General features: G+C 27.4%; 1 protein-coding gene across 1 annotated transcript in view; it reads right to left on the bottom strand.

Annotated features, from left to right (window-relative positions):
- The window catches only part of LOC108765913 (tachykinin-like peptides receptor 86C), a 46,930-nt gene extending 38,726 nt beyond the window's left edge, over positions 1 to 8,204 (bottom strand). Inside the window, exon 1 of the mRNA XM_018514806.1 lies at positions 7,910 to 8,204. Coding sequence (XP_018370308.1) covers positions 7,910 to 8,204 — 295 coding nt within the window. The remainder of the gene's footprint in view (positions 1 to 7,909) is intronic.
- Between the last annotated feature and the right edge of the window lie 2,601 nt (positions 8,205 to 10,805).

Below are 10,805 nucleotides of genomic sequence, written 5' to 3' on the forward strand. Positions count from 1 at the left end.
GAGAGAGAGAGACTTTTTGATAACAAAACCTTTCAAAATAATATCAAACAATATATTAATTTTGTCCACAAAATAGAAACGTACTGTTCTTTCTGTCAATTATAATTGTTAGTTTAGTAACACAATATATACTTTAATATAGCATGTATTTGAAATTCTGTAAGTAATATAACACTATTACGAAATTTTATTGGGGAGAGCTCATCCTCTACATAAAATTCAGAAAGAACCACAACCGTTGAAAGAACTCTCAATACATCTATAAATCATAAGGATTTTGTTACGCAAACCAATAACGAAATGAATTTGAATCCAATCTCCCTAGAGTAAAAATATCTAATATATAGCTGAGAATATATCATATATTTACGTGCAGAAAAAAATATTTCAAGTTTTACTCGCAGACATAATTAATCTGTAAACATTAATTTTGAGCAAATGTTTCATAAATAAGGAAGCAACGTGTATACGTAATAGTGTATATGTAATAGTACAATGTTTGCAAAATATTACATTGGATAATCTTCTTTCTTATAAAAATAAATTTGCGTCACAATAGACCTTCAGAAATAGTTCTATAATTTTTTAATTAAATTTTAATAAAATTTTAATTAAAGGAAAGATTTTTGCGAACAGAGTAACTGACATTTAATAAGACAAAGTAATAAAAAAATAAAGTTTGACAAGTGCATTAAATTTAAAATGTTTTGAATAATTATTTTTACCGGATATTTTTATTTACATTGTTTTTTTTTTTAAGAAAACGAGCAAATTTTTTAATAAGAAGCAAAAATACAACATCGTATGTTATTGAAGTAGCATGGATAATGCAATGGTTTTGCAATACACGTCATATACATTTAGGAAAAGGCAAAAGCTCAGCAATTCCGTTTGCAACAGAAAGCATTTATGTGAACGCATGTTTTCACGGAGACGAATAGTTGCATCTGTAATGCTGTTTAAAGCTTCTGCTTTTTCGCGACAAACCTTCTGAGATATATTTTCAGCTATTATTTGTCATGACAAAGCGCGGCTTCACCATTACGTTCCTTCTTTTCCAATGCGGACAAGCTGTAGGATCAGTATATCCAAGAAATACGGTTGCTCGTTATAAAGCTAGATTTCTGCGAAATTTTATGTTCGTGCCATCCTAGTCTTAATCTGCCGAGCCACTAAAGTTTTCCCACTTCTGATCGATAGAAACTTCCTTTGCCGTACCTGCAGACAGTGCTCGCACGGCAAAAGTTTCATCACGAATTCCACCGATGCGATGTCGAGAAGCATTGGAAATGATGCGTAAAAGATCGCAGCTTCTCTTACTGATAAATTCCTGCTCGTAAGTTTCTTTGTTTTATGTCGAGGAACAGATTGCTTTAGCTGACAGAGCTGGGGTTTAGTTGCACATTTCGGTTGATTTTCAGCTTGGTATTCCTGCTCCTTACTTCATCAACCCGTGCGTAGCCTAAGGCGGGTTATTGAAGTACGGAACAGGAACCAAGCTGAAAATCGGCGTAAATGTGCAAATAAATTCCAGCTCTGCTTTAGCACATGCAAAAAAACAGACAAAATGACGTCGACGTATCGATATGTCGCCGATATTTAATTCAACGCGATTAATTTTATTTATTTTATAACTTGCAAAACACAGATTTGCTAACACTTTGTAACAACGTTATCAAAAACTACTTGCGACTATAAAACTGTGGAATATGAAACTTTTGTATAATATAGCTATCACAGTACGTGAAAGTTTTAAATTTTCCACGATTCGAACTCCTATTCTAATTTTTTATCAGTTTTATCTGATTCGAAGTTAAGTGACATTTATGGGCGATAAAGGAAAGCTCTTTATCGAATTATGGAACAGTATCTACGCATGTTTCTTGTTTAGATAAGCATTACTTTTTTAACAATATAATTTACATTTTAATATTATATTATATTAATATAATAAAATTATAAAATATGTTAATGTTTTTTTTACATAATCTCTCGTTGATTTTCATTCTACATATCTTTATTTTTCGTATATGTATATCTTTATTTTATTTCGTTCTATATATCTTTATATAATCATTATATATATTTATATAATTGACTTTATCATTAAAATAATTAATTTAAAAACTAGGAATAAAGCAAAATAATAAATATTGCACTTAATCATAGCTTCTCAAACAAAACATTGATATGTGATTATTGAGCTTTTCAATGCCAGCTGCTCCTATATTCTTATAAGTGAGTTTGTCTGATTGTTATCATATTGTATGTACACATCGTGCGTATATATATATATATATATATATATGATTAAATATATATAGATATGTGAGCAATACATTTCTTTACCCCATATGGTAAGAAAAGTTTTTAGCACGGCGTTCGGCAAATCAACATCCATCAACTTCATAACTTCATTAAAGGTATACTTAGTTAGAGAAAAGTTTAACTAATAATAAGTTCCTTAATAATTGGAAAAGTAACAGAAAAATTATATTGTATAAGACAAAAGTTTAACTAACGAGTTTCTTAATAATCGGAAAAGTAACAGAAAAATTATATTGTATTAAGCAAGTTTGAAATGTCTGATACATTTTTATAGTAATGCAATATACGCATTTTGAGATAAATGATATACATTCTGAAGATTGAAAATATGGATGGTAATAAAATTTATGGATTCTAATAAGTCACAATTCTCCTAATAGATAATTTTATTAATTTAGCTTTAAATTTGTATGAAAATACAATTAAAGAAATTTCACATTATATTTTCGATTATATCTGTAAAATATATACATGCATATAGGAAGGATAAAAATTTTCTATGACTAAACAAACATGAGCAACGTAATTACATTAACTGTTCAACTGCAGGTTAATTGTTGGCGAAATATGTTTACTATTTTTGCATTTTAATGTGTTTCAAATTGTTAAATATGAAAAAAATGATAAAATTACTGTTACGTAGCAATCCTATTTACAGCGAAATTACATTTCTTCATGAAAATTTCTCCTATTATACATATTTATAAGTGCAACTCCATACAAAATATGTAGTTAACCAGCTGTATAAGCCTCTTTACACTAAATGACTTCACAGCGTTTTCACTATTAGATCTTTGCATCTAATTAGTTACATTTAGTTCTTCCTTAATTGAGGTAGCATTTATTACAAAGTATTCATATAGGTATATATATATGTATATATGTATTATATATATAAATACGCATATATATTATATATATTTATTTATTTGTATGGTATAAATGCTATAGAAAATATAATATTACTGTATACATACTCTGTAGGTGCATAATATTATTTAATATTTTAAGCATATCTTTAGAATATTAAATGTACATTTAATATTTTAAGAATATGCTTAAAATATTAAATAATATTATGTACCTATAGAGTATATATGTGTATGAATAAATATGGATATATAGACTGAGCACTGAATTGCGTCGTGTTAAATCAAAAACACTTTATTACAATTAAATCTTCTCTGGATTTTATGTGACAATTTTTTTATACAATGCTACATAATAATGTATACTTTATTTAATATTTTATAATGTGTACTCTTGTTATTATAAGTTACATATAATATTCTATTGTAACATAAAATGTTGCACGTGCATATAAACGTACCTTTACGGATTCGCGACAAATTCTAAAGATTGCGGAAACGAAACAAAAAAAAATAAAAATGCAACCAGTACCGACATAATAGTTTATTCAAATGCTAAACGGATAGATATACATATATATGTAAATGGTAAAATACTAATAAATACCTATAATAATACAATACCAATTTTAAAGAGAGAGAGAGAGAGAGAGAGAGAGAGAGAGAGACAGAGAAAATTTTAATTATTCGAATGCAATCTCTGTTTTAATAACAATTAAAATTAAACAAATATATTATAGGACCGTATATGTGATAACACAAATTATAGAAATAAATGCCTAAACGGTCTAGCTGGATCTTAATGCTTGTATGATTCTTATGTGAATTTATATACTACTACGTGTGTAATCCCCAGAAACGCGCGCCGAAATGATTTTTCGGTCTTAAAACGCTAACTCTATTAAACTACCACAGTAATATCATGAGTTAAATTGACTAGCAATTTAACAAATTTTTAATGCTTATTCGCATCTTCGAAACGATCTTAATAATGTTGAATGACATATTAAAATCTGTAAATAATTAATTATTATTGCAAAAAATTTTACCTCGGCCGGGAATCGAACTCGGATCTCTTGTATTTCATTAAAATTAAAATTAAATAAGACTCCAAAGCCTTATTTTTTATTAAATCTATAAAGGAATATAAAGCCACTAAGAGCCGACACAGTTGTATGTGTGTAGTAAAAAATAATGTATATGTCAATCACCAATTACAAACTGTTTTAATAAAAAGTACGTGCGGGGAAATTTAATATATATTATGTACTCTTTAAAATAATATGTTTTTATGTGATTATTAATTTAAATTATATAGAAAATAACAACGTCAGAAATATATCAAAGACTTGTTAATAAAACGCGAGTTTGTTTATACAATATACTTTATATGGAATCTTATATTCATCATATCTAAGATTTTAGAAATTTTGTAAATTAATTATCGTTTGTAATTATAAAATATAAATACACATAATTATACATAAATTTACAATATCCAAATAATATATGAATAATATATAAATAAACTTGGTATTTTTGTGTACGATATATGGGTAATAAAGTAAATTCTATAGAATTATTTTTTAATATACGATAATGTATCATAGCTTCAATTTTTATTACAAATTTAATAGATTCAGAGTTAAAATATTAACATTAAATATTTACTTTTAATAATTTCACCATAAAAATTAATATTTATTTGTTAAAGATACATAACTAAGAATAATTATTGTAAAAGATGAAATTTGTAGATGCTAAAAAAAATTTGCAAAATTTTGCAAAGCTAAAACTGTTATTGTTATGATTAATCTTTAAAAAAGATATATCAAGATCGGAAGTTATTTTACACAATTTTCTAATATTTTATTTTCTTGAGCGTGTGTAAAAATATTTTTTGTATCATGAATGTGAAATCATGAATATGCCAAATTTAATCAGATACAGATATAGTGACATATTTAGTATACGTATGTTTTGTTTTGTTATACATATAACTATTTACTATACGTTTTATATAAAAGTACATAAATCCGTTACACGTGGCTCGTATAAAAAGTTATTGTATGTTTATATTGATTCACTATAGTGAAAACAAATTGTTTGTCTTTGATTAATTTAAGGATACTTGCTATGTAGATACACGATCAAAGTCAGTTATACATGTAACAATTAAAAGACAGTAGTTTAGTTTACATAAAGAAAAAGGAAAAAGAATAAGATAATCTTGAAATGCCGACGATTTTACATAAATACATGAAATCTTCCTTATATATAAATTTATTTTTTTATTTATTAAGTTAAATTCTAAATTCGAAAAAAGTATCTTTGTGAAATATCAATCTTTTATGAAATAAAAATTCACAACAATATATTTTATTATAGGACCGTATATATGATAACATAAACTATAGAATTTAAAGCCTTAAACGGTCTGGCTGGATGTTAATGCTTGTATGATTCTTATGTGAATTTATATACTACGTATGTAATCCTTAGAAACGCGCGCCGAAATGATTTTTCAGTCTTGAAACGCTAACTCTATTAAACTACCACAGTAATATCACGAGTTAAATTGACTAGCAATTTAACAAATTTTTGATGCTTATTCGCATCTTCGAAACGATCTTAATAATGTTGAATAACATATTAAAATCTGTAAATAATTAATTCTTATTGCGAAAAATATTACCTCGGCCGGGAGTCGAACCCGGATCTCTTGCATTCCGTGCGAGCGTCCTAAGCCTTTAGACAATATATGTTTATGACGTATCATAAATATAAATAAAGAGATAAATATATGTTTATCAATTATTAAAAACGATAATTATTATTTGTAAATTTCTGTTATGATTTTAAAAAGATAAAAATTTATCAATTTTTTAAACAGAAAAGTGCTACATCTATATATATTTTTTTGTTATATACGTTTTTAACATATAAAAATTGATAGTACTGTAGCTTAATACACATTGTATCATCTACATTATTAAGCATTCACCATAATATTTTTCTTCAGTTGTATAAATAAAATTTATATAAGCTATAACCGTCAATCAAATTGCTCTTCTGATGTAGACAATGTGACGTGTTTTGGTATGTAAAGGTTTATCTCGTTTTATGCTCTATTTGTTTTTATTGAGTATTTGTATCACGTAGAGAAACGATTTTCAGCACAAAATGCATAAGAAATAAAATATTCAATCGCTCAAATTAAACAACTGAATATTTCAAAGATTTTATGTAAATGTTCATACTACATAGTACTATACGAGTCAAAAAATATTATTATTAAATAAATAATCCTATGTAATGTTTATATTATACATAACACTACGAGAATAAAGAAATATTTATATTAAAGAAGTGACCTTTTTATTTTGAATATATAGATGCTTATACATGAGATGACAAAACGCAATCTGCAGTTTTGATACTCACGACAAAAAGCTTACTTTTTCTTCATCATCAAAAAACATCAGTATCTCTTATCACATATGACTACTTAATTTTTATAGAATACTTACTTAAGTATAATATTATTTAACCCCTTGAATATATGTTTAATTTTCTAAAAGAAATCTACCCAATCAGCTATTACTCAATTATTTCATTGAACACAGAAAAGATATTTAATGCTGTTAATAATATTAACGTAATGTGATATGCAGATATTTTAAGAGACTATCTGTATTAAATAGAATGTACATTTAATTTTAATTTATCAAGATAGAATTCAAAGACAGCTTTTAAAGTAATATGCTGTCAAGATATCCTTTATCTGAATAAAAATGCATACATTAAAGTGAATTAAAATGTTAGATATTCATTAATATACTCGTGAACATAGTAATCTTATAATGCATCATATTTAATTCTTGTCAATATCTAATATTTATAGATAAAAAAAACTTGTCATTAAAAAAAGTTAAAAATGAGTTTAATTGTGAAGTTGTTAATATTAATATAATAATAATACATGTATTATGATATCAAAAATATGCATAAAGCAGAAAATGTGGAGAATTTTCGTATTAATAGATTACTATTTTACTTATTTGGAAGATTATTCGCTTTACGCAATTTCTCAAATAATACCATCTTAATAAGAAATTCATAACAGTTATTGTTTTTTTGTATATTTATTTTCTAGCCGGTCTTGTTAAATAGCTTACATAATTTTAATTAATTAAATGTTTAATAACAGCAACGCCTCGTTAAGGATTGTTAAGATTTTTTTCAATCTGAATCTTTTTTGTTTATGTTATTTATCGTGTACAGACAATATTCTTATAAATAAAATATCATATGTGAATAAACATTGTGATTGCATTTTTACAAAAATATTAGAAATTTACTTTTTAGTTGAATATATGAATATTTAAAAAAAGTTTTGCCTAAATAACTTTATAATAGCATTTAATTACTGTCAAAAAATTTTAATTTGATATTGTAATTTTATCGTCATATGTATAAATTATGCATGCATTGTTTTAATTTATACATATTTTGCAATTGATTTACATATAATAAAATTGGTTTATTAATTGTAAATAAAAGCTATACATGATCGTTATTGGTCGTAATACAAGTATTTTAATCTCAAAAAGTTTTACTTTGAAATAATTTGTATGCATAGGAACGCGAAGCTCACTAAGAGAAAACTTCTCGGGCATGCTATATCACGTTTATACAATCAGTTTTCTTACCAAGTACGATCCACATAACGATAATATTGCCACCAGTTGCGACGAGCAGTATCACCGCAAATATCAAAGACCAGAAGAGCTTTTGCCACCATGGCAAATCGAATGGCCGTTCCTGATTAACGAGGACGCAATCGAAAAGCGCCTGTCGCAGGATTTCACGTCTAGTTGACTTGTTTAACGTCTCTTCAATAAAATAACGTATCTCACTAAGATTTAGCCTTAATAGGAACGTAACATTGAGCTCCAGAATCGATGCAGTGCAATTATATAAATGTTCTAGATTTAGACCATTCATATTTGTAAGAATTGTCTTTAGCGGTTGTAGGAACAGTTCCGGGACTTTGTTCGATCGTTGATCTCTGTTTGTTTCTTCCAAACAATATGTTAAATCGATTTTATAAGCTATTATCAATTTCCTCCGACGTGATGCACAATAAACTGGCGAGTAACTGTCGTTATGGTAGCTTAACTTGATTGTTCGTTTTTATTGGAAAAGTGTATGTGTAATTGATACGAACTTGATTGAAAATTTCACACAGTTTATTGTTTAATCAGTACACTTGATATTAATAATTAATTTTCCAATACAAAATTTGATAAACGCATATTTTGTTCCTTTATTTTTAATTTACTTTCTTATTTCCAAATCCTTCTATTAAACTCATTATCCGTCGATTTAAGATTGTCTTTACAATCGGAATAATTATCGCGAAATGATTATATCTCACAATCAGATAGCTTTGCCATGGAAATTCGCAGATATTTAACTATTCACTTGAAAATCTATATTATATTCAATCTATAGAAATCTCTGCTTTATCTTTATGTAGATATCGCAAATTAGTTCAATCTTCTTGGAATCTTTATATATTTAAATATTTAATGCTTTTTAAATTCTTTTTCAACTTCGTCTCACTAATTGTAGATGTAACATTTTTTAAATAATATCTCGTTTTTCTCTCAATGTATTACATTAATTTTTTTTATCGTGTTTTTAAATGAATAAAACAGCACTTAAACTTTGAAGCACTTTCTACACGCGCGTGTTAAACGATTGCAAATAAGAGCTTTCCTGTGAAACTCTTTTCCATTGCTAAACTGTGCTTTGCACTTATCGTACACGTTAAAAGCACAATTTCATTTGTAATCAGTACATTTCCCTATTTTTATAATCAGTTAATAGAAAGCGCAAACCATTAAAGACACGATGGTTTCAAAGTCATTATCACTGACAGTAACAAACGACGTTTATCACGTTACGTCCGAGAACTTGACAATATGTATCCGCATGTTCGTCGAATCTTGATTGTCTCCTGTCAATTGGTACCTATTTATTTGCGCGCGACTTGTCCATCGATTTGTCAATTGTCAACATTATTGTCGCAGGATTATCGGAGACAGATATGCTCGCTTTTGTCACGTAAACGACTAGATTTACAGATGTCCGTTCAATTTACATCTTTCGCCAGTGGATCAAATCGGTGTACCGCACTGAAGAACCTCGGTGCTACTGAAAGGCTCAAAAGCGTGTTCATTCAGTGGTGCGTGCGCACCATGAACAATCTCGCACCCCTTTCCTTCGTCACCCACCTCACCGAGACTTTCCACTTGGGCACAAGTGTCAGCTGATATAAATACGCGAATGTCTACGTCGATTCGAGCCGGATACTAGTGCATTCGCCGATTTATGACAGTTATTCTTCAAGATAAAAGTTAAGAGACTTCCATCACGTATAGTAGGACGCGTTCGAGATTCAACAGCTGTTTTATATTACATGCAGGAATGCACCCGGGATCTAGCATTTTTCAAGATTTAAGATTCCTATCCCAACATGTTAAATTCACGATATGTTACAGTATCACGTTTTACATCGATTTTAAAGTATTTTTTAGTTTTATGCGATTTTAATAGGAGATGTTTTATATTTTAGAAAAGTACTAACATAGTTTAAATACGTAGCGGAATAACAATGGCTCTGGAAAGCTTTTTTATTTTACACAATTGTATATCTTACAAAATTATTCACAATCATATATGCTAAGTTATAATACATAGTTTGTTAAATTATTTTTAATTTAATAAAATACATTACTTATTACGCATTAATTTATATTATATTATATCGAACTCTTAGTAATGATATCTTTTCAACAAACAAAAGTTGGATTAATTATAGATGAAATTAAATATTATGGAACCTTATGCTAATAAAAATATTATACGTAAAATTTATCCGCTTTTAATGTGAAAATTTACATTAGCAAATATGCATCGACAAGCGTACTAAACATTGTAATTCAAGAAGTTATTCGTATAAAGTACGTGAATATTTGTTTTCCCAGCAGAGCTTCTCGTTTTGTGTATTCAAATACAAATAGGAATATATATAAAATAATTGGAAGTAAATTTTCCATTCCAAAAATTTATAAAACGTTTACTGAATGATGGAAAGGAATGTCTTATATACGAAAAGCAATCATTTTGCGATAAATTATCTTTGTAGAAATTCTTTTTTAATTATTTTTTGCGATTTATAACACTCTACAAAATTTTAATAATCTTTTCATATATAGAACTATATCGTGACTTTGATAAAGCTTTATCCATTTATTGCATTTGTTTGACGTTCGGACCTGATTTCGCGCTAACGACTTTGTCATAGATAAATGTCATTTTCCTTTCGTGCAAATGAGAACGATAGTAATCATGACCATATTTCTTCAAAAGTGACCGAGTTATATATATATATATATATATATCCTTGTTATAACATAAAAAACCTCATTCTCCGATATACATGAAAAACGAAGTTTGTCACATCAACTTTGTGATCATCTCCGAATACAACTTTAGTATATGTTACAGTAAAAGGTTCTCGCGAAGCAAAAAAGAGAT

The sequence above is a fragment of the Trachymyrmex cornetzi genome, unplaced genomic scaffold (genome assembly GCF_001594075.2).
Source record: "Trachymyrmex cornetzi isolate Tcor2-1 unplaced genomic scaffold, Tcor1.1 scaffold56, whole genome shotgun sequence".
NCBI lineage: Eukaryota > Metazoa > Arthropoda > Insecta > Hymenoptera > Formicidae > Trachymyrmex > Trachymyrmex cornetzi.